Source organism: Dermochelys coriacea, chromosome 9, assembly GCF_009764565.3.
Source record: "Dermochelys coriacea isolate rDerCor1 chromosome 9, rDerCor1.pri.v4, whole genome shotgun sequence".
Taxonomy (NCBI): Eukaryota; Metazoa; Chordata; order Testudines; family Dermochelyidae; genus Dermochelys; species Dermochelys coriacea.
This window is the reverse complement of record NC_050076.1, coordinates 89,890,607-89,916,133: the sequence shown is the minus strand read 5'-3', so window position 1 is coordinate 89,916,133 and position 25,527 is coordinate 89,890,607. Positions and strand designations below refer to the sequence as shown.

Here is a 25,527-nt window from a genome sequence, read left to right as displayed (position 1 = left end):
AATGGGAGTTGCAGGGACGGCACCTCCAGATGGGGGTGCCTGGCCACCTGGCTGCACCTCTGCATAGGAGCCAGAGTGGGGACATGCTGCTGCTTCTGGGAGCCACCTGAGGTAAGCGCCGCCCAGAGTCTGCACCCCTGACACACACATCCCATGCCCCAATCCTGTGCCCCACCCCGGAGCCCCCTCCTGAACCTCAAATCCCTCATCCCCGGCCCCACACCAGAACTTGCACCCCCCAGCCAGAGCCCTCACACCCCTCCACATCCCAACCCCCTACCCCAGCCCAGTGAAAATGAGCGAGTGAGTGAGGGTGGGGAGAGCCAGCAACGGGGGGGAGGAGGGGAAATGAGGGGATGGGGCCTCAGAAAAGCGGTGGGGCAGGGGCCTCAGAGGAGGGGCAGGGCAGGGGCGGGGCAAGGGTGTTCAGTGCTGTGTAAGTAAAAAGTTGGCAACCCTAACACAGCCTCCCCCTCCACCCAACAGTTAGATGCAAGATCCATGTTGTATTTGAAACACACTAACATTGCAATCTTCCCAAACAATACAAGCTATTTATTACATATGCACTGACTGACCCTTATTACTACTGTTAAATTAGCATGGGAGTATTCCATGGTTCCAATGCAAGGTAAATGAAAAGGATCACCAGAAACACTCCCTTCTGCAGAAAACCAGAAGAAGAGAGTTCTTCTGCAATTACAGTACTTCAGGGCTCGTCTTCACTACCGGGGAGATCGATGCTGCTACAGCGAGGATCGATTGAGCGGGTTTAGTGAAGACCTGCTAAATCGACAACAGAGCACTCTCCGGCTGACTCCGATACTCCAGCTCCCCGAGAAGAGTAAGAGAAGTCGACCGGAGAGCGCCTCCTGTCAACGCAGTGCAGTGAAGACAGCGGGGTAAGTCGACCTAAGCTACGTCGAGTCCAGCTACATTATTCATGTAGCTGGAGTAGCATAATTTATTTAGGTCGACTTACCCCAGTAGTGAAGACAGGCCCTTAGACTAGAAAATGATGAGATTAGGGTTTGTGTACAAATAAAAACTGCTAATTTTTTCTGGATGCTTCATCCTTATAGTAGCCAATTGATTGCCCTTCTTGATTTTACAGTGAAAATTCCACCTGTGCTAAACAATATGGTCTCAGCTAGGTGGGAAAGTCACTGTCTCATATCCCATCACAACATTTCCCAATTTTATTTGACTATTTTGCTATAAATCAGTGGGATTTGGGTGCCTACTTCCATTAGATCCTTTGAAAATCCCAACCTACATTAACAAATCAGTCTGAGCTGATCTTGCTAAAATAAAAAAAAGAGAGTGAGAGAGAGAAAATCAAACCATAGAGAACCACAATATTTGTTCATTATGTCCTCAAAGCATATTCCAGACACAGATTATCACTGGTAAACAACAAAAGCAACAGGGAGAAAACCCTTGTCATGTCATAAGGCTTCTAGATTGTATGTAAGAGCAATATAACAACAAATGTTCTCAGCTAGTCCTGATAGTTCTAGGTGTTGTTGTTATTATCCCTTCCTAGAATTTAGGGAAAAAATTAACAAATGCCTTGTTAAGAAATCAAAATGGACACTAAAGGCCTGTCATCAAAATAATCCACATGTGCTTTCAATTTTAACATAATCCTGTTGAATGACAGATTTTGGCTTTATGACAGTTTTAATGAGAGTTTATGACTACTTGATAAAGCAAAATTCAATGTGAAGATTATAGTAAAACTATGTTACATAATCCTCTTCATATTCACGAAGTATAGAATTATTTAATAGGACAGCTCACTTTCTTTATCCATAATAGTTGGAAAACATATGTAGCTAGGTTACACGCCCCTTCTTCATTGTGCCCCTCATGTAGAATTATGCATAATTTTTCATTATTATTAACTTTCTATCAATAATATAATATTCTTAATCATTTTAATGATTCCAAAACACATGCAATTTGCAATGAAATTTTAACCTAATGATTCTTGTAATTCTTTATTGGCTTTATCATTTAATTATTTTGTTTGAGACTAGATTGTAATACGTGGTGACTGTTTTGCAACTAACTCCAATATGTTCTCTCTTTTCAGAGAGCAGACATAGCTGTTGCTCCGCTCACCATAACCTTGGTACGAGAAGAAGTCATAGACTTTTCAAAACCTTTTATGAGTCTGGGCATCTCCATCATGATCAAGAAGCCTCAGAAATCTAAACCTGGCGTATTTTCCTTTCTGGATCCTTTGGCTTATGAAATTTGGATGTGTATAGTCTTTGCTTACATTGGAGTCAGCGTAGTTCTTTTCCTAGTCAGCAGATTCAGTCCTTATGAATGGCATTTGGAAGACAACAATGAAGAACCGCGTGACCCCCAGAACCCTCCTGACCCTCCAAATGAGTTTGGAATATTTAACAGCCTTTGGTTTTCCCTGGGTGCCTTTATGCAGCAAGGATGCGATATTTCTCCAAGGTTTGTTCCATATCATTCCATCACCTTTTTGCATTTTATGGTCATATGCTGATGCCATGGTGCATATATGTTACTTTCTCAATTTTTTCAATTCCAAATTTTTTGTTTAACATTCCATCCAATGCTAAGCTTCATCACCAAGCCACTATGCTTATTCACCTAGTAAGTGTGCGAGTGGCATTGCTTTTAATGTCATTCATGCATTTCTGAAAAAACTTATATACACCATGTTGAGACTGTCAAATGCATAGGGTTTTACATTTTCAGCAATGCTTGGAGGGCTACCGTGTTTTTGCTGCATATCTCATTTTACGGTCATCTGCTTGGTGCATATAACATATTTATTTTGCTTTGCAAAATAAGAACTGCTTCAAAAACCACATGCAACAGCACTTTAAAACACCTCCATGCTGGTCTCAGCTTATGCTGACCTTTTAATTTTCCTTCAAGCTTTAATTTTCTATTTGTTTCCATTGCACCATCCATTCATCCATTACTAATTTGTTTACTATCACATTCACATATTCATTTCTCCATATGTACATCTCTAAGAGTTGTTATGTATTGTACTGTATGTGCATCATTATGTAAATCTAGTCTTGTCTGATTTCCTTGTGTTCATAGTCAATGTGGCCTTCTAAGAAGTGTTGCCAGTTTTCATAAAATTAATTTTTTTCATGCAAATAGTCTTTCTAAATAAGCTGTTAGGAAAACAGATTTGATGTTAGCTCTATTTTAATACAGAATACTGATATTAAGTAGAATTTGATTGCTTTTTAAAGAAAAATTTACAAAGCACTGGAGAGTGCTCAAGTTCTCTTGATTGAACAATGCATACTTCAAAATGTTTTTTAAATAACAGAGTAAAAATGTTTCTATGCATACATCATTAAAATATATTGGTGACGTCTGTGATAAGCACTAAATCTGCATAGCTTTATAGTAATGGATCTTCACTGGTTTGTATAATAATATTTTTAAAGTCATTGTATAGCTACCATAATTATAAAAAAATAGACTCATTTAGTACAAACAATATGCCCTTTCCTCTTTAACAAAGTTGTGAACGTATATTTATTACCTTAGAGAGCCAAATGATTTCTCAATCAGAACTCATATTCAAAACAAATAGAGCCCATTTCCACATGCTTTCTGTGCCCCTCTGAATGTGCAGACAATACCTAAGTCTTTGACAAATTAACAGACTTTCATAGTCTATATAAAAGAGAAATTCTGGGTGTAATCCTAGCCCTGTTGAAGTCAAGGGCAAAAGTTCCATTGACTTAAAAGGGCCAGGATTTCATCACTTATAATCTAGAGTTGATCCTGACCCTGCACTCCTTTCACACCCAAATCTCCTATTAATTTCATTAGGGATTTTGGACATGTAAGAAGTGTCGAACTAAATGTGTTATATTTGAAAGCTAGCAATTTGTATAGTTTAGCAGTGAAGAAAGAGAAGTTGATTACAGTGATTAAATTTTTTTAAAAATTATGTGCACAACACATTTTCCTAAATATGTGCATACATTAATGTTAGCAAGAAATCTGTTAAATGAGTAATGTTCCAATGAGCTACCTGATTGTATATCTATAGCTTTTAGCCTGTTCCTCATGTTTATGCACTGTGTTTGTGGTTTAGTCCCAATATCTGTACCAAAACTATGCCCCTTTGCTTGCTGTTAAAGATACGGAGCAGTGATAGCATTTAAATTGCTGTTGACCATGTGTTTGCCCAATTTAAAGGACCGGGAAATAAGCACTGGGACATCACATGGAAAGCTGCAGGCATTATGCTGTTTCCACTAGACCTGTTTATTGACAGAAAATAGAAGTGCATAGGGGTTTTTTTTTTTCGTTAAGTTCTCATGTGACTCTTTGACCTGTTCGGCCTCGTATATTTTGCATAATGAATTGAATATATCCTATCTTTATCAATACCACAATTATAGGTGACTTGGAAATACTAAGTATACAGAGATGGCAGTAAATATGTCCAGCTATAACTTTTAACTTAATACTAATACATGAAACATCCACTGAAGACAGCCTTCAGCTGTTTCGTTATCTTTAATGTTAACAGAAGGCCAGACAGTTAAATGAGTTTTTACCAAAAAAATGTAAAATGTTTTAAGTTCCAGAAACACGGTTACTTTGAGTGTTGAGTTTAGTTTATTTTCCATAGAAAAGGACTATTCCCAAGCATTCCAGTTTGAATCCTTTCCTTTATCAGGAAGAAACATCATTCATAGCACATTGATTATATTGACTATTTCATTATATTTGATTGGCATTAAAAGGGATTCATTCTTCCTTGTGAGTTTGCCTGAATACATTTCTTGTGAGAGAGTGTACAGCACTTTTAGAGAGATGCCAACGAGCATTCTGGAGAGGTCACTTTTGTGCTACCTCATAAACGCTCTTTCAGCCACCTTTGCATGGAATAACTGTGACATCTCTTGGCTAGTTAGATCTATAATGGGTGAGTATTCTTTGTGGATATTCCAGAGGATATATCCAGGGATGAGCTGCCAAAATCTTAACAACTGGTTCCCTCCTCACCCCACAAGGGCTGTTGCCCACCCCTGTCCCCCGGGACCTGCCCCATCCAACCCCCCACGTTCCTTGACGCCCCCCCCAGAACCCCTGCCCCATCCACCCCCCTCCTCATCCCCTGAATGCCCCCAGAACTGGGCAGGAGGGTCTCATGGGGCACCGTAGTGGGTGCACACCCCTCCCCTAAGAGCCAGAGGGACCTGCTGGGGAACGAGGTGGGGAGTCCCAGTGGTGCTTACCTGGGGCAGCTTGCAGGAAACATTTGGCAGGTCCCTCTGCCTTCTAGGGACGGCGGAGCATAGCTGGGGGGGAGCAGCCGCTCCCCCCACTGATCACATCAAAAGTGGCGCCTTAGATGCTGATTCCCTGGGTGCTCTGGGGCTGGAGCACCCATGAGGAAAGTTTGGTGGGTGCAGAGCCCTCACTGGCAGCTGCCTGCCCCGCACTGGCCCCAGCTCACCTCACCTTCGCCTCCTCCCCTGAATGCACTGCCCCGCTCTGCTTCTCCCTGCACACACACCCCCCGGCTTCCCCTGCGTGCCTCCCCCCAGAGGTACCTGCTGCGGCGCAAGTGGCCCTCCTCACGCCACCCCCCCCAGCTCACCTCTGCCTCCCTGGGCCTGAGCGCGAGCCACCGCCTGCTTCTCAGCCCGCCCTGGCTTCCCACACGAACAGCTGATTTGCGGGAAGCCTGGGGGGGCCGGAGAAGCAGAGTGGGGCGGTGCGTTCATGGGAGGAGGCGAAGGTGGAGTGGAGGTGAGCTGGGGCCAGGGTGGGGTGGGGTGAGGAGCTGCCAGTGGGTGCTCTGCACCCACCAAATTTTCCCCTTGGGTGCTCCAGCCCTGGAGCACCCGTGGAGTCGGTGTCTAAGGTGCCACTTTTGGCCGGTTAAATTTAGAAGCCCTTTTAGAACCGGTTGTCCCTCGCGGAACACCCGGTTCTAAAAGGGCTTCTAAATTTAACAACCAGTTCTAGCGAACCGGTGGGAACCGGCTCCAGCTTACCACTGGATATATCCCTGTACTCTACTCTCTGTGTTTAATAGGATTTGTCTAACCTGAATCAGATAACAGCTATTCGCAGTGTTCAGTACATCCCTCTATGGAATCAACATTTGTTCCAGCCGTTTTGTTCTTCTATCAAAGACTACTGTGTTGTCAGCATAGCGAGCTAATGTATTGAGAATCCACTTGTGGTAGTTCAGAGATAGATTACCTAGCTTTCTTTAAGTGGAGAATCTACACAGAAAACGAAAAGCCACACAAAGCACAGTCAAATTCGTAACTTGTTTTGAGCAAAATCGTTTCCTTGCAGGTTCTACAAGTCAATGTCTTTTCATTTTGCTCTGTATTCATGCAGAAGTAAGGGGACAGAGTAAGCAATTGCTGCTGTAAAAGCAAAGTCTTTTATTTAAAAGTATTGCATGAGTCTGGTAGGTTAAGGCTGTCAAGTTCCAGGGACCTGTTTCTTCCTCTGTTAGAACCAAGTGACTCCTCCTAAAGGAATTGGGAGTTACTTATAGTGGGATTTTCAAAAGCACCTAGGCATGTAACTCCCATGGAGTTCCTGTGGTGGGAAAATGGGAGTCAGAACTGGAAATGCTGTTATTGTAATATTTCAGCAGCTGGGGTTTGGGTCATGTAGTCAAGTCTTGTGCAAACTTATACCTCATGCAGCTCTATCACACTCAATGAGCTTGCTGGTGATGTATGGGCAGAACTTGGCTCACAGTTTAGCATATAGCAAATTGCATGTATACTTGAAAGAAAAAGTGGCTGTAGAGATTCAGATTTTGCCCCAAGGAAGTCAGTGTTTTCCAGTTGACCTTGCTAGTTTTTATATTTTATTAATCTTTTATTAGTGATAAGAGGCCAATTAAAAATGGATGTCTGCAAAGCCAAATTTTTCTTATAATTTTTATAGGAAATAATACACAATTTTGTGTTCAAGAGTAGAGGAAAAATTCAGGTGCTTCTAATTAAAAGATAAGAATTTGTTTCTGTATATTACTGTTCTGCAAAGTGAATGCAACTTTTACATAATAATGTTGTGTTTTTCTCTTGTTGCTAATTTGCTCTCATTTAACTCCATGCTTCCTTTCAAATTTCCTCTCAAGGTATGCTCACTTTCTGTTTACTTCCCTTTCAAAGCACCTCTTGAAAACCCTATATTGATAATGCTGTTGTTCAATTACCATGCCTTTGTATCAAGCTCAGTATGAATTAGTTAATATCAAAAAATTCATTTAAAATGAATGTTGTACAGTTTGCCGCCTCACTGAGGAAATGTGCATTTTATAAAACATCAAAAGTTGCTTGCATTTTTTAAACGGGATCTTTTTAAACAGCAATACTGCATACCTTGTACAAGTGTGACCTCTCTACAATAGTGGTTGTAGGTGTTTTAAGTTGTAATCCTTTTCTCCATAATCGTTATCTGAGTAATGGACAATAAGTTATGTGACAGCTCAACTAAAGTTATAAGTATTCTCTTATCACCCTGATTTAAATTCAGAGTTTACATGCTAACTCTATTTTCCCTCAGTCCTCTGTACCAGCCCATGCAATGAGTATAAGGAGCCTTCAAATCAGCAGATAGAGTTGGGAGGGGAAAGTCCTGTGTTGTTATTTTCCCTATAAAAGAGGCTGGCAGACCCTGCCCAGTTGCATTCTAGATCTTTGGCTGGCTAGGCTAGACTCTGGCTTTCCATCTTTATTTTCCTCAGAGATTTTTTTCCAATCCTATCCAAATCACTACTTGCAGCTACTTTAATGTAGGTTGCTTCAGAGTGGTGGGTGTTTAATTTTTCTCCGCATGCTCTCTGGAGCACTCTGGGGGAAATAGCTATGATTTCGTCCAGCTTTTTCTGAAATGAGCTCAGCTGTTGGAGTGAACAGAAGCTCATTCCAGATTTAACAGAAATAGATCAGAGAACTGGAGAACTAACCTGCTCCTCATCCTCCAAGAACCATCTCTTGCACTTCATACACCGCTCAGGAAATCCCATCTCTTTGAGCAATCTCTCCTCCCTTCATCTCATCATTATCTCAATGCCCAGACTCTCCAGCCCCGGAACTATCGTCAGGTATTTTATCTTTTGTCTGTTTGTCTTGTTTCATACCATTATAAGCACTTTAGGACAAGAATCATTTACCTTTCTGGGTGTGTATAGAGCTGTATAAATTATTATAACATCATATGGCTCTGTGGTTTCACTGTTCCTATATTCCTTGCCTTTCTGACCGGTAGCCCAAACTTAGAGTCACTAGAGAAATAGCAGGTTTCAGAGTAGCAGCCGTGTTAGTCTGTATTCGCAAAAAAAAAAGGAGTACTTGTGGCACCTTAGAGACTAACAAATGTATTAGAGCATAAGCTTTCGTGAGCTAAAGATGAAGTGAGCTGTAGCTCACGAAAGCTTATGCTCTAATAAATTTGTTAGTCTCTAAGGTGCCACAAGTACTCCTTTTCTTTTTAGAGAAATAGCAGTAACGTTTCCTGCAGCAGGCTCATGTTACACTTGTTGTACTTTCTTGTCAAAGGGACCAGGTCACTTCTTCTTAACCTGGTTCTGACAAGTCCCAACTTCCTTTTGGGTAGCGCTCAACCCTGGGGCTTCCTGGGTGGAAGTGCTGAGATTTTTTTTTATTTTTATTTTGGCAGCTTATAAACTAAACTCAAAGCTCTGCCCTCCCTTAGCCACATAGGATATCATCCTATTGCTAACACGCCCTCACAGGTACTCGCTTTATTTCTCTGAGGAACATCTTAGAGAAACTCCTCAGGCTGCACCATTACTTTGGCTTGACACAGGTGTAACTAATCTTTTTAAAGCTGCTTTTTTAGTGGGCTTCTGTCTGGGCAGACAGAGGCTGGAGCTTCAAGCTTTTTCACTGCTCAGAATGAGGTAGTGATCAAGTCTGTTCCCCACCTCCCTAATTCCGTTAGGTGCCTGAAAGGAGAAAGAAAAGACTCCTCATGCACTTACTGCGAAGAGCTTTTCTTATGGACTGTACAGGAGAACTGGAATTTAGAAAGTCAAGTCACCTATTTATCCTTTTGAGAGGCTCCAAGGAAAACTTGACAATCTCTATGCCTTGTATGTCTTATTGAGCACGAGACTACATTAAGAAAGCTTATGCTGTCCAAAACACTGAAGGTTTCTGTCATAGCTCATGCCTTGAAAGCCATCTCTTCCTCCTGGGCAAAGAGGGAATGCTTCCCTTCTAGAGCTGAGCACTGTGGCTACCTGAACAGCCTCACATACTCTTTCATATCATTACAGACTTGTTGCAGTGGCCTCTGCAGATACTGACTGCAGCAGGCGGGTGACGTGTGCTATAATCCATCAGTTTTGCAGTATCTTTGGATACCAGCCTGATGCTGTTCTTGCAGTGGGATTTGCTGTTGATGTTCCCTGGGCTAGAGATATACTGGAGAATTGCAACTTCATTCCTGTTAGCATGATTTCTCCATGTCCCTCTAACCCAGCCCAGATTTCCCACTCTGCTTCTGTTGTTTTGGCAGTATTTTTATGAATGTGTATTTTGATGTTGGGTTTTCTTAGAATTGAATAGAATGTTTATTACTCTGGAATCCCGTCAGCGGGCAAGGCCAGTCAGCTCCCCCTTTATGAGGTTAGGGGTAGGGTTATGGCACAAGATTATTGCCTTTTTCTCATCTCCATCTGTTGGTGGGCAAACTTGTACCCCCTGCCTGGGGGTGGCACTGAGGGGCTTGAAGGAACCAAATAATCAGGTAAGAATTTCTCATTTTCTCTACATCAAAGACAAGAATGGTCTGTCTGCTCTAAACCCTATTGCTGAAATTGTCTGTTTCTTTATCACTGCAAAAGATTGGCATCTACTGACACTTTTTTTTGCATACACCATGTAAATAAACATTAGCAATTACATGTATAAAATAACTTATCTATGGTAGGGTCCAAATCATAAAAATAAATATTCTTAAGGATTTTCATATGTCATGCTTTTAAAAAATAAGAAAACTTTAGGTTGTAGGGGGGCTTGGTTTTGATTCTCTCCTCCCCCACCCCCGTTCTATTCAAAATAGACACTTTTCCTTGTTTATAATAGGAAAAGAAAGAACCCTTAGCTGTAAATGTTTGGTCGGATATTTCTGTACATATAAATAACAGACCAAAAAAAAAGAACATTATTAAGTTTGTGAAGTCAAGAACTCAAAAGTTAGGAAATGCCAGAATTATGGTTGCCAGTGCATGTAAAGTTCCTCGTTTCCTCTATTCCACATAAAATCGAGGATCATTTTCAAAGCGGAAGAGATACAGGTTTGACAAGAGGCATTTAGTCACAAAACCCTGTACTAGTGCATTATTAATCAAACATATCAATGACTAATTCCTCAATGTGTGGTAAGTATGCTGTTTCTAAGGTAAAATATACTGCAAGTGTGCCAAATGGGGCCCTATTTTTCAACCATTTCTAGTGAATTTGTTCTGTAAATTTTGGGCTATAGAATCAAGTTCCATGGACTTTAATATGTTTGGGACCTGATTTTGCTTCCACTGAGATCAGTGAGAACTATAAGAACAAGTATTTGAATAGATAATTTTGTACAATCTTCTGCAATGTTACTGATCACAATGTCGTTGATCAGCAGGTGCTTACCTTGAAGTATGCACATAGTCTCATTGACTTCAGTGAAACTACTCAGATGCTTAAGTGCATTTCTGGATTGGTACCAGAATGCTCAGTACCTTGTGGGACCATGCCCTAAAATTGGGATTTTTGCTTGAGGAAGGAGTACAGGATTGGGTCCCAGACAAGTATTTAGGGCTTTATGCTCAGTTAAGATCCCTTGTCTACAATGGAGCTACACTCTTTTACATCAACTGAGGACTGGCCTTTTATTTTACAATGATTTTATTTTATTTCTTTTGCATTTTTAAAAAAAGCAAAGGGAAAAAACAGGCAGTGATTATATTTTTCACCTTACTCCGGTGCTGCTTTGGTGGTGTGGGCTGAGATGGGAATTTGGCAGATCCAAATTATTAAATAGTAACATGCGTTGTTTGGAACAGTGGGTTTTAGACATGCAAATTTTAATTAACATAAAATATACCAGAATGTTTCCTCATTCTAACGTGTAGGATTCAGACTCCCTTAATTCCCATTGAGCCATGGCATGAGCAGACCTTATATTGCTCCCTTGGAGTAACTCCCCTTTTTCAGGTCTCGGGGAGATTATTTAGCTCCAGGTCTCCCATGTAATCAGCTAGCATAGAGCATTGGATGGGACTTTTCTGCCCACTTCCTATCATTGATCTGCTGCAGAATGAGTTGGGAGGTGGGGAAGTGAGAGGGTTCCTGTGTTCACCTATCTCAGGGGTGGCCAAACTGAGCCTGAGAAGGAACCAGAATTTACCAATGTACATTGCCGAAGAGCCACAGTAATATGTCAGCAGCCCCCCATCAGCTCCCCCACCCTGCTCCCAGTGCCTCCCACCACTGGCAGTTCCGCCAATCATCACCTCCCCCTCCCTCCCTGCACCTCCTGATCAGCTGTTTCGTGGCATGCAAGAGGCTCTGGGGGGCAGGGGGAGGAGCGAGGGCAGTGCAGGCTGAGGGGAGGGGGTGGAGTGGAGGCAGAGCCTGTGGGAGAGCCAGGGGTTGAATAGTGAGCACCCCTCGGCACACTGGAAAGTTGGCACCTGTAGATCCAGCCCCGGAGTCAGTGCCTATACAAGGAGCCGCATGTTCACTTCTGAAGAGCCGCATGTGGCTCCGGAGCCATAGATTGGCCATCCCTGACCTATCTTCTGCCTCCATTGGTCAACTGCTTTTGACCTATTCCTGGCCCCTCCAATCCCCATGGACGCCTTCCTTCATCTACTTATCTTGCCTTACTTCTGGAACTGAAGTGCCTGCTTCAGGTTCTGGTTCCTTTAAAATGCCTACCCAGGATATGCCACGCAGTAATAACTGCATCAATTTTTCCTTCTAAATAAATTACAAATTACCTTATTTATACCATGTTACACCTGTGTATTTTACACTACACATCCAATTAACTTTTGAAACACTCTGCACATCGCCTTACTCATTCCTTTCTCGGGACAAAACTCATAACTAGGTTTTGCAAGGACCTAGCAAGAAGTGCACAAATAGAGTCTTAAAACATTAGTGGTATCATCCTCTGCTTCATTGCTGAAACTTTTCTCTGTCAACTTCAGGCCTCATTAAAAATTAATTTAAGGCCAAAATTTCAAGAAAGTGCTTTGATCTGTGTCCAGGGCCGGCTCCAGGCCCCAGCGTTCCAAGCAGGTGCTTGGGGCAGCAGTTAGAAAGGGATGGCAGAGCTTCCGCGGCAGCAGCAATGCGGCGGCAGCTTCTCCATTCCACCGGCCACAGCAGCAATTCGGCGGCAGCTTCTTTCTCTCCTGCCGTCCGCAGCGGCAAAAACAGTAGAGCCGGCCCTGCCTGTGTCTATACCATTTGTACATGTCCCCACTTGTGCAGATACATAAGCACACATGCACTTATGCTCAGATCTGCCAAGACTTATGTCTGTACTAACATTGCATAAAATTAAGTCATCCCATCAAAATCCTAGTGTAAGTCTTGGCAGGATCATGGCCTGAGAGAGAACTCTTGAGCTCTGTACTCAGTTTTAACTCAAACAGTGAAACTTCTTCTAAGTAATGCCTGGGTAAGGATGTCAGGAGTTGGCTTATGATCATCCCTTTTATGTGCACAAGAAAAATCTGCAAATATGGAGATTGTACACCAAAAGGGTTGTGCATGCAAACTTTACAGGCCCACTTTAGGATGCTGTAATAAAAACATTGCTTCCCTTCTAGAAGAGAAACACAGAATGGATTAACAATTTTGACCCTGTCTGTTTTACCATAGATCTCTCTCAGGACGAATTGTCGGAGGAGTCTGGTGGTTCTTCACACTCATCATCATCTCTTCTTACACTGCCAATCTTGCTGCCTTCCTTACTGTGGAAAGGATGGTCTCTCCCATAGAAAGTGCAGAGGATCTGGCGAAGCAAACTGAAATAGCCTATGGAACCTTGGATTCAGGCTCAACCAAAGAATTTTTTAGAGTAAGTAGTCTGGCTCACGGCAGCTTTGTTAAACCTCTCTCACAGTTTTCCTAAATAATAAATGCCTCATAAACAAGGCCCTGAATCTGCAAGCACTTATACATAGGCTGAACTTTGAGTCTGTTAGTAGTTCTACTGACATCAGAATGGAGGATCAGAACCTTGGAGCAGCAGGGTTAGTTATCTGGGGTGATTTGAGTAGCAAGGCAGCTTCCTTTCAAAAATCCAATAGTGCAAGAAGAGTTTTGGCTTCCCACTTTCAAAAGCTCAGCATGCTGTGCAGCAATATAATGGCCAACGTAACATTTACAATAAGACACTTGGAGCAGAGACTTTGGGTGTTTCACATTGCCAGCAGTCCATAAATAATAATTAGAGCTTCCAATTTTGGCCTGTCTTTGCCATAATTAAAAAAAGCAGGGTGGGAAGCATGTTTTTGCATTTTTACACAATAAATTGCATGCTGGAAATATTTCAGTATTGTACAGAAATCTGCTTTCCCCCCCCCATCCCCCATTTATTAAGACAATGCTTATGTTGGGGGACTGGGGTCAGAGACTGGATGTGGTGAAAAATAATTTTCAGGATTTTTCACGGGTAAATATCTATTTAAACTGGAAACCAAGGGCAAGATCTTCCACTGATGTAAATCAGTCCAGGCTCTGGCTCCAGAAGTACAAATCTGCACTAACAGTCTGCCATGTAATCACTATATTCACTGCTGTCCGTGACCAGAAGAATTTGGGAAATTGGATCATTTTTCCAGGTTAAGGGGCTGAGGGCCAAACCCCTACTCCCGCAATCCCACCAGAGTAAGGCCAGAGGATCAGTCCCCAGGTGCTGTATGAGTGGCATATGCTAATAATTTAGTGGCGAATAATGGCCGTATTGTTGTGTTGGTAACAATTAGCTTGAGGAGCTTATCCATTTTAAGGTCACTGTCAGACATCAGGTATTTGCAGGGAATCCCAGGTGGTCAGGAATCAATTGTTGAAAGAAATGGGAGGTTCCTTCCTTACCAGCTGAATAGCACAGGCTCAGTGGAAGCCAAAAAAACCTCTAAAACTCATGTAAACCAAATTTTGTAAATGTTATAACTTTAAAGTCCCTTCTGGCCTTTCCAGGCTGAATGGCTCTGCAGCTTTGATGCTATTTACATGCACCTCACTTTTCCTATAGGAGAATTCTGCATCTGAATAGCTTGCACCTATGAATTATAGAAAAAGGAATTGTTAGGGAGAGATCTTTGTTTTCTTAATAGTCTGATGTAATGTGGAAATCCCTTCTCAGAGCAAGATCAAAGGAGCAAGTGTTTCGTTTTTTTTTTTTTGAAAGGCTACAAAGTCTAGTAAACGTATGAATACTTTATTGTGCTGATAAGAGTTGGGATGTTCTCTGACACTCTCCTCAAACTAGGGGAAAGTAGGGTTCTAAATGAAGATGACCTATAAAGAGCTGCCAGCTCTGTCGAGGCATAAAGAAAAATGAAATAGGGAGGGAGGAGAACAGAGCACTGGCAATGGGAGCAAGCACAAAATTCTGCTTTATGCTAACACGGAGGATAAAAGGGGGAATTGGTGGCACAGAAACTGGGCCCTCTCAGTCCTTCGTATGCACTGTGAGCGGCGCTAACCGATCCTTGTCTACGTTTTACTTTCTTGGGGAGCTCTGCATTATTTCAGTTGTACTATTAACTTCTAGAGAATAACTACTTTGCATGTCATGATGGAGCATGGAACTGCTTGTTGTACCAAGTCTTCTTCCATTGATTTGAGAAGGAGAAAAAAAAAAGAGTACCGGTATGTCTTTATGCGAACACACACGTTTAAGAAATATTTCATTATACGATCTCTATTAGCTCCCTAACTTGATAATAATGTTGGCTTCAAATTCAGAATACCTCTTCAAGAAGTTTGCAGTTTCCGAATGCCTGCTTCATAGATTATATTCACTCTGTGCTTTGGGCTTTATCTACACTTGGACATAAGAGCACTTTTCTCAGTACTGCTGGGCGTGACAGAGGAAGCAGGAGTGTAAGCTGGCCACAGGCTACAATGGTAAAAGTGTCTGTGTCCTTCTCGCCCTCTCCACATTAGTGCTTCCTCCTTTGTAACCACCAGCAGAGCTGCACCAGCGTCAGCCAGGAGTGGGCAAAGTGCTAACCATTCCCACTGTAGATGCATGAATAGAGAGAGGGGGAGTTTAACAGACTTTGCAGCATTGGACCAGGAAGGGCATTGTCTTAATTCCCATGGCAGAAGCTTGCATGTGAGGGGTAGTTCTTTTTTCTAAGACTCAAAGCTAAAAATGTCTGGAAACACTCTCTCACAGTGGATTTTACTGGCTGGTGAATGGAGCCAAATGAGCAGTACTGGAGGGAAAGCCTCATTTTTCTTTCTAATGCACAAGCAAGTTTCATCTGCCCAATACCTTAGCTGCCTTTAAGGATGAAATGAGTCTGCAGCCCATTCAGTCCTTGGCCTCTTTGCAGAGACAGTTGGCAAGGTTTCCAGTTAGTATTACTTGCATTGGTGTTTTTTGTAACGTGGACACTTATGCACTGGGAACTGGACTGAGCAGTCATCATTCCACGTGAACAGATGGTAACAACTTTCAGCCACTTCCGCTCTGGGCAGGTTCCAGCCAGTGACCTTTTTTATATCGTTGACTATTTCCCCACCCATTCCAATGTCGTCCAGCTAGACACCATCAACGCATATAGATCAAAGCTAATTGTAACATCCCTTTTTCAAATGAGCCTGCTGAATGCTGTCAATCTGACATTTATTTCGAAGTCATCACAGCAGGCCATATTTACCATCCTAACTAATTGGTGTGCTGCAGTTTAAGGATATTCATTACTCCAGAATATCTAACAACCAAAGGAAATGTGTGTTTTTGATGATAGTTGCTTATCAGAAACGTTTTACAATTTTGCAATAATTAGTTTATAAAGGCATCATTTAAATGGCAATCGATGGATTTCATCAATTCCCAACATGATCTCAAAGAGCCTTCATCCCTATTGTAAGGGAAAATGAAAGGAAAATCTCTCCTTGGAGATTTATTACATAAAGACTTGCATTAAAGATTCAAAAATGTTGCTATCTTTCTCTAGAAAAAACTGCTAACCTGGAAAGCAATTTCAAAAATGTAGCTTCCTTTCTTTATGGGTTTTATACGTTAGAACCAACATCTTCTAATCCATTCAATTAAAGTTTCAACAAATATGACCAGCACATCAAATCAATATGGTGTAATTAATCCACATTCAGCACTGAAAATGTCTAATATCCTGTTCTAATTGGTTTCAGAATTCCAATATGCATATATTCCAAAGAGGTGACCTTTACAACCAGTTAGTAATTCTTCTGTAAACGGGGCTGTACTGAAACTTCAGATGAAGAGGAAGTACACATTTCTAGACATTTACAAGTGTAAATTGCTCTTGAATTTGGATGGCTTCTTTTAACTAATCACATGTGACAGCATTAAGGGGCTTAGCAATAGGGTTCTGCAAAACAACATGTATAGACCATTTTAGTTTAATAAGTTGTTGATAAGCTGACTATTTAGATTTTACTGAAAATATTTGAAATGACATAAAGGTGTCACTGCTTTAGTGCAATGTGGTGCTTTATAGAAGGACATACTGCCGTATGGGATATTTTGAATGATCTTGTCATTTTGCGTTTCTTCCTTTTTATAGAGAAACTGAAGGCATCTCATAATCAGACCGCTAAAACTATGTTAAAGTAATGTTTGGTGGGGAACTGGCTGGCTCAAAGGATTGGTAGTGGGTCACAGAATCTTTCATTTCCGGCCCACTGATTTGACTCCAGTCAAGGAAACTAGTGAAGAAAAAGAAGTGTTATCATCTGATGGCTATTTGTTGCCCATGTGAAATGACTTGCTGCTCTACATCCTGTTCCCAATGCCTATCACAAATGACACTAATTGTCAGCTTTGTTAGATGCTTTGGCAGAGCTGCCCCCTCACTTCTATGGTTGGTTCTGGATATTTGTTAGCTGTTATACAGGGAGACCGACACTTAACATTGCTACTACCTGTGCTTTATCTCAGCTAGGAAAAGTGCGAGCCTCAAGGCCTTTGGAAGTCAAACAGAGCAGCCATCACCTCTTCACTTAAAACTGAAATACCTTGAATGTTGGTTTTTGTGGGTTTTTTTTGAATAAAAGAATGATTCACATTGGCAAAAATCAGGAACATCAGAGCTAAGGCTGAAATCCATAGGTGAAATGCAGGGGACCAAAGAACAGGAAGTGACTTCATACCATATGAGCTGCAATGCTTAGACATGATTGGGTACACCAGGGGTGAATTTTCAGCCTTAGCTATGACACGTCTCACTTTTGTGAGTTTTAAGCAAATGATTATGACTTTAAAGCAAAGCATCTACAATCTAAACTGGGCAAGTATAGGACGCTATTACAGCAAACGGTGTTATAAGTAAGCATAGGAACTGGCAGGCTGGATCAGCCACTATCCTGTCTCTGACAGTGGCCAGCACCAGATGCTTCAGAGGATGGTGTAATAACCCCACAGTAGCCGATGTGGGATAATCTGCCTCCCACATTAGGCCTTATCCTACTCCCTGTGGTGTTTTCTGGTCCTGTTTCGGGGAAGCCCTTTTGTCTCACTTCACAGGCCAGTTTTCATCTTCCACCCCCAAATTTTTACTGGTACTGTTTTTTCATCTTATGTCTTCATGTACACATTAAGAAGATGTCCCTTCTTAATGTGAGCATGTATGCCAATCATGTCTTCACTCTATCCCATCACTTCTTGACAACCCATTCCTTTCTAACTAATATTTTGCCTGAAAATTTTCCTATCTTACATGGTTTTGTGGATGCACTGAGCACTTTGACCTCCCTTGCAGAAATTTCCACAGAAAGCTACGGATACTGCAGTCTCCTAGTATGTGAAACCAGGCTCAGAAATGAAGCGTTTCTGAACTAACCTTCTAGGTCGACCACAGGCCAATGTAACATAGCATCCAATTTAAAATACCCAGAAAGTCGTTTTAAGGATGCCACAAAGTGTGATACCTCTTCCTCCTCTTAGTTTCTTTCATGAAACCAGAATCTCTCAGTAGACATGAGAGCAAATAATGACTGAAGGACTTGCAGAATCCCAGCACCACTGAATATGGGGTACACAAAGGAGGCTTTCAGTTATGGTGCATTCTACACCTCTTGGGGCAATTTAAACCAGCTCTCAGGCACCTTTCAGACCTAATCCTGCCCTAACTGCAACCCAGAACCTGGCCCAATATCTTCCTGTGCCTACAGAGGAAGAAATTGTCATTGGTAAAGGAAACAACCAGAATATATTCTGAAGCAGTAGCATGTGCTAACAATTACATTACACCTGTTACAATTTAGCAATCATGTTACAGGCTGTTATGCTTTCCTGCTGTAATACTGCATGAAGACAAAGAGTGTTGATCACTAAAATAAATTGTGTCAGAAAATGATTTGGTAAACTGAGAGTGTCAAATGAAAACCAATACTTCCCATGCAAGATTTATGCATTTAATCCAATCAAACTATAACCTAGTGTTTTTGAGATCACTAATAGAGCCTGCTAAAAATACCATGGGGAACTGCTTTTGAACCCCACAGACTTCATCTGTAGCTAAACTCTGTTTGATTTCTAATTTCAAAATACAGTTTGCTTGTGAAGATATAGGGCTTGTTCAGAGAACAGTATTCATACAAATACTTCTCTCTTGCCTTTGGATAAAACTAGGATAAGGAAAAGGTTTCTGTGTTTTGGCATCAAGCACAAAGTGATCATAACAAATGCCTGACAAAAATATTGAAATGTGATTACATGTATAGTCTCTAGCGAATGGAATATCACAGAAAACAGATAAATAGATCTTTCAGATTTGATGTAGAAAGAGAGCAATCAGGCAGAGCACTGACTTAAACCTCCCTTAAATAGTCTGGTGAATCAAGGTTGTTGTTTTATTTATTCCTTACACAAGGTTTGATGGGAAATGTATAGGTCAGTATTAATAACTGCAACTGGTCATTATGTATTCAATGTTACTTATAACTGTTAACAGCACATTTCATGGTGTATCTGTATACAATACTTGTTTAAAACAGACTAGCACAGTATGAATTTTAAGTGTTTTTAATAAATAAAATATGGAAAACAGCATATATACAAACACTCAATATAAAAAACATGCAGAGTATGTATGTATATACGTGTGTGTGTCTGCATATACAAATATTTATAAATGCATGTCTATGCATAGAAATAGCAGTCTTTCCAGTGAGTGCATAATGAATGGCCTGATAGTAGTTATTTTCTCTAACAATCTGCTTCTTTTGTCTTTCCCTTTCTGTGCAAACACTAACAAGCAATTTTAAAGAGAGGAGCAAAGCTAGTGTTATATACCTACAGAGCAATGGTGTTCTACGAAGTGCTCTAATTAAATGCGCTGTTGTCTTTATATGTTGCATTGAGAAGGAAAATGCCTCCTTATGGAAATTAAAATTAGCAGGCCATTCATTATCCACTCCTGGGACAGATGTCATTCGTCTGAAACCTAGGGTTAATAAGAATGGGCTATTTAATAAGGAAGGCAGACTAGCAAGATTTCTAGCCAAAGCTTATACTGATTAGGTCTTAGTAGCAAGTGTTTGCATAAGTATTCACATTACCATAAACTATACAGCATGCACGCTTCTATCCACTCTGCTTGTGATTATAATTGGGCTTTCCAATGCACATACATGTAACTATAACTTAATCATGTGAACGTACATATTTAAATAGACATTTAGTTGCCAAGAGCTTTGTGTAGGTGACTTATTTTATCAGGTCAGGCATAATAAATGGAGGTGAATAACAGTATCGGATATAGCTGTGGATATACCATCGAAGCAAAGCCATGAGTGCCCCAGGGACAAATCACTTGCTGTTTGAATGTTCTAGTTTTTGGAGAATAGCTATATGATAATGACATTCTCAAGACAGTGGGGACCCTAGTTTCTCAAATTACTGTATTACTTTATGTAACCCTGCTGTGCCACACTAAGGTGTTTTGAGAGGGATTCATTTAAAATGCATGGGTGCTGACAAATTACCCACCGTGCTGCTAGTTTTACTTTTACATAATTAGCAAATACAGGTTTAGAAAGGTTCAGAAACTCTAATGCAGTGAATATGAAACATCGTCTCATGCAATGCACTGGGATTGCTCCATCATTGCCTGTATATTGGCCTAGTCTGACTGGAGCTGAAAACTTGTCAGGCCTAACAGTGTTTAAATATCGTGCTGAAAAATGCTGTGCCATGGAAATTCATCAAGGGCCAAATCCAGAGCATGGCCTGAATAGCTGAGCTGGGTGATAGGAAGATACCCAGAGGATTTCTCCCTGCTGTAGAGCAGGCATAGAGCCACTCCAATGACGCGTCTTAGCCCAAAAGCTGAAGTAATCTTCACAGGTCCTTTTGTGCCACTCCCCCAAAGGGGGGCAGACAGGATCCCACCATCATCTCTTCTCGTGCCTGCTCCGACATACTGTGGCCTCCCCCACTTCTCCAGTCTCCATTTTCACAACAGAACCACATCGGTTCTACTCTAAAGGAACCCTGGGGAGTTGTGGATGTGCCCAGAATGTATGGGCAGGAATAACTTTTGCCACAGGCTAAATGTAAGAGGTTAGCAGGACATGAGATCTTTCCAGAGTAGAATACCAAGGGCATCATCTCATCTAAATTTCCAGAATTTACTTTTCTATTGAATGTGAATACACCTAGAACTGGCTCAGCTAGTGAAACATAAAGAAGTTTGAAAAACCAGCCTGTCTGTTGGTAAAAGGAGTCGTTTTAATTTTGAGTTCAATATTGCAATGCAGAAGAGTGGATATCAGCAGTAAAGTGCAGGGAGATGAATACAGGCTTAGCCTGGTGTTCAATATTGTGCAAGGAAAGGAAATTCTTTAAAACTTGATTTACAATCTATTACTCAGATGGTTATTTTTCAGAGTAGCAGCCGTGTTAGTCTGTATTCGCAAAAAGAAAAGGAGTACTTGTGGCACCTTAGAGACTAACAAATTTATTAGAGCATAAGCTTTCGTGAGCTACAGCTCACCAATGCATCCGATGAAGTGAGCTGTAGCTCACGAAAGCTTATGCTCTAATAAATTTGTTAGTCTCTAAGGTGCCACAAGTACTCCTTTTCTTCAGATGGTTATTGACATTTCAATGAAGTATATGCTAGTTACAGCTTGAATGGTGATTTCTTTGTCTCTTTATATGAATTCAGCTCAGTTGAGAAAATAAGATTTGTCTTTTTAAAAAGAAACTATAGCATATTATATATTTCCTGCCCAAACATCTTTTCAAAATGATCCAAACTAGTATGAATAAAATATTGAAGAGAGACTAGTAATGGGAAGCTTCTTTTATGGTGAGGGCAGAACTATTGTCAGGGGAAAATTTGAAAAAAGTTACAGATGGCTGAAGGAAATTTTGGACTAGTGACTGATTCTTGATTTTTGCAAACATTTTCTGCCCCTTCCTATATACTTAGTCCTGACATTTGGGTTTCCACCCAACCTGACCCCCATCAAGATCCCTCTTTGCCACCAGTCCTGTTCTGAGCAAGGATGGGAATATACAACGGGTTCAGGGGTGTCTCTTTCCCACTCTGCAAGAGTGACCAGTAGCAAAGAATCTCTCCTACAGGGAGGGTCTGAATGGAGTCACAAAGGTCCCAAAAGAAAAACAGGAAGCCACAGATTTGAAGGTGTCACTCCAATGACTTCAGGCGAGTCAAACTTCAAACCACTGTGATAAGAATGAGGCACAACTCCCATCACAAACTCACTGCCTTCACTGTGAAATATTAGAGCCCAACAGCCAAATTTTTATTTTAGATATGATGAAAAATTAGTATATCCCAGCAATATACAAATAAATTCAGTACACAAAACAGAGCCTTGCCTAAATACAGAGTCTCAGACATTTGGAACTTGGTAAAATGAGGAGCTGGGATTAGTGAGGGAGCAGCACATGGTGCATATTTCTTTGGTGGGGGAGAATGCGACTAACTTTCATTTCACCAGGAGTTTTAAACCAGGATATAATAAAACCAAGATGATTATGGAACTGACGACCCCTCAAGGTAATCAAAGTGCTGGTATTACAAGTAATTTGTAGATAAAAGCTGTGGCATGTATCTTCTACACTAGCATAAAGTTTGGCTAGTTCTGCCACACGTTTTCCCATGTGACCCTCAGTAAGTAATTTAACCTCCCTGTACTTTAGTTTACTCATTTGGAAAATGGGACTTCAAGGGGGAGCTCTGAGACCTAATTTTTTCTTATTAGTAAAGAGCTTGGCTATCTAGGTAAAGGCACTAGAGAATTGCAATAATTATGTTATTAGTACAGTGTTATTATAGCAGCCATTATGTGCTCAACAGTAGTTCGTATACAGTCTGTGGTCTCTGGGTCATCTCCTGCTCTTTCAAATGTGATCATTTACTCTCACCTGAGTATCCCACCAGGGAGAGGCCGAGAAGACATGTTAACGTATCATTCAAGGAACAGAGTAACTAAAAGTGCAGCAGCCAGGCTGAATTGCACTGTCAATTCATTGCACTGAAAGCCCAAGGTATTGGTCCTCTGCCTGATTGATATGAGAGTTGGACCCTAGGACCTCGAGGCCATGAGACAAGAATGATACCAAAGGAATCCTCTGGCACTCTTTTTCACTTTAAGTTAGTAGCATCCACCTGGCTGTACATAAATTGTTGGAGCCAGCAACTGCTATGGAAAAGCTAATTGCATTCAGGAAAGAAAAACTATGAAGTGTGGGAAAGAACAGTAATATTTACACATGACTAATTAGATTTACAGCAGTGGTGGATTATCCAATTGGCCCATGGGGCCCGTGCCCAGGGGCCTCAGCCAATGAGGGGGCCAGCAAAAATCTGCCACAGGGCGGTGGAAGCTGGAGCCCTTGCAGAAGCCAGGGGGCAGGCAAGGGAAGCCCAAGCGCCCCAACTAGGGTTGCTAGTTTTGGTTGGACATATTCCTGGAGATTTCATCACATGACATAATCTTTAACTAAAGATTAATCTTCAATTCCTGGAGATTCCAGGACAATCCTGGAGGGTTGGCAGAAGCGGCGGGTGGGCCAGGGAAAGCCCCAGTGCCCTGACCCCAGCTGTGGCCCCGGACTGGAGGCACTCTCGCCCCCTGCCATGGCCTCAGAGCAGGAGGAGGCAGTGGCGCAGAGACAGAGCTTCTCTGGTCTTGGGGCCACAGTCGGGGGGGCACAGAGTGGGGTGGGACTGTGGGCAAAACAGGGGCAGGGCCACAGAGGAAGGGGCAGAACGAGGGCACAGACGGAAGGGGTGGGGAGGGGCCCCCCACTTGTTCTGGCCCAAGGTCCCAGGAGCCCTTAATTCACCTCTGATTTACAGCACTGGAGTATGTACATGTGGCTCTATATAACAATAACATTGTATCATTCAGATTAATCAGAAACTGCACTAATTTTATTGTGGACATTAGCATTTTGCATAAGCAAACAGTCTTTCAGCATCGACTGCCCCTATAAAGGAGCTGAAAGTGGTTAAAAATGGCACACAAAGTAGAAGAGCATGTTAAACTGTGTTATTGTTGTCTCTTCTCTTTCTGTCCATGCCTATTGTTCTGGCCAGGGTGCAATGGACCCTTGCTGTTGGCTTCCTTACCTTACTGCCCTTCTTTCTGGCATCCTAAGAGCATTGAAAACCATTGCAATGTGTAACTGGCTTTAAAAAAGCTCCAAAATATTTGTAATGCAACAAATACTAAAGAAAACAAGATCACAAATGGCCAGATTGTGACATATAACACTGAGTTACAGAGGGAACTTGAGGAGGGATTGCATCTCCTAAGCCACCTTCTTGCAGCAACTGGTGAAGGGAGCACAGAGGAGATGTGGCCAAAATGTTCTACACATTTACCATCCTCAGCTGCTGGGTGGTCCCGTGGGGTCCATAATCAAATGGTACAGTTTCAAGAAGTTCCTAGGCTGCTCTAAGGTATATCAGGCTGAGAGCTGCCTTAGAACCAGCCCCAGGGAGCTACAACAGTTGTTTTCTGGTCCCAGCATCTGATCCCAGTAAACGCAGCCAAGAGTTGGCTGTGACTCAGTGCCTGCCAAATTATATGCATTGAATTTCTATTCCGAGCTCCACGATATTGTGTGTTTTTTCTCAAGCCTCACCTCCTGGATTCTTATGAACATGTGAGAATCTCAGCTTTCTTTTTTTATTTTTTTAAGTACATTTCTAGCCTTCATTGTGCAGAAGAGAGCTTGAAAACATGTCTCAAATTGTGACCTAAAAGTTCATAAATCAGAAAAATCCAAAACATGGGGGTGGGTTTAAATCTCATGATTTTGGGGACCTCATCTGAGATTTTAGAATGCTTGTGGTTGGCAATTCTGACATACATAAGGGCATCTCAGATGTTATACCCCATATTTTATGGGGAAAGAATTCTCTAGTGTATTTTCTGGGAAAAGGAGAAAATGAAGTAATAATAATTTTAGCCATATTTTTAAAATATTCTAATATAGAATATGTGAGGCAGCATTTTTGAACAGGGACTCTAAGTAGAAGAGAGGATAGAATATTCTAAAAAGAAACAGGAACTCTATCTAGAACTAAAATACTTTAAGAATGGCAGTAAAAATATGTCAAGTATCAGAGGGGTAGCCGTGTTAGTCTGGATCTGTAAAAGCGGCAAAGAGTCCTGTGGCACTTTATAGACTAACAGACGTATTGGAGCATAAGCTTTTGTGGGTGAATACCCACTTTGTTGGATGCATGTAGTGGAAATTTCCAGAGGCAGGTATAAATATGCAAGCAAGAATCAGGCTAGGGATAACGAGGTTAGTTCAATCAGGGAGGATGAGGCCCTCTTCTAGCAGTTGAGGTGTGAACACCAAGGGAGGAGAAACTGCTTTTGTAGTTGGCTAGCCATTCACAGTCTTTGTTTAATCCTGAGCTGAGTAAAAATATGGTTTCTTTCTAATATAATGGCTTCACTCCTTTTCACTTTTAGAAGAGACTGACAGGAAATCTGAAGGAGGAGACAAATATCTGCACCGAGGCAAAGATAGTTCAGCCTTTGGAAGAAAAAGTATTGATTCTCCCAAAGATATTTTACTGCGAGTTAGAGGTGGAGTTAGCTAAGGGTGTGTTTTGGTTTTGGAAAATGTTGTCAGGTAAATTTTGATATCGCAGAAACAAGACCAGACTTCATTCAGATTCAGTCCCATTTTATTCAAACCAAGTTTGCTAATTCCAGATTTAGCCCATTTCTGCCATTGAATGTAATGGAAAAAATAATCCACAAT

General features: G+C 41.5%; 1 protein-coding gene across 6 annotated transcripts in view; it reads left to right on the top strand.

The window, feature by feature from the left end:
• The window catches only part of GRIA3 (glutamate ionotropic receptor AMPA type subunit 3), a 222,117-nt gene that overhangs the window by 152,435 nt on the left and 44,155 nt on the right, over nucleotides 1-25,527 (top strand). For all 6 annotated transcript variants that reach the window (XR_005294793.2, XM_038415652.2, XM_038415654.2 and 3 more), the window contains exons 11-12: nucleotides 2,099-2,475; nucleotides 12,921-13,119. Coding sequence is in view for 5 of the 6 variants with exons in the window: in XM_038415652.2 (XP_038271580.1) it covers nucleotides 2,099-2,475; nucleotides 12,921-13,119 (576 nt within the window). In the remaining variant the exon portion in view is untranslated. The remainder of the gene's footprint in view (nucleotides 1-2,098; nucleotides 2,476-12,920; nucleotides 13,120-25,527) is intronic.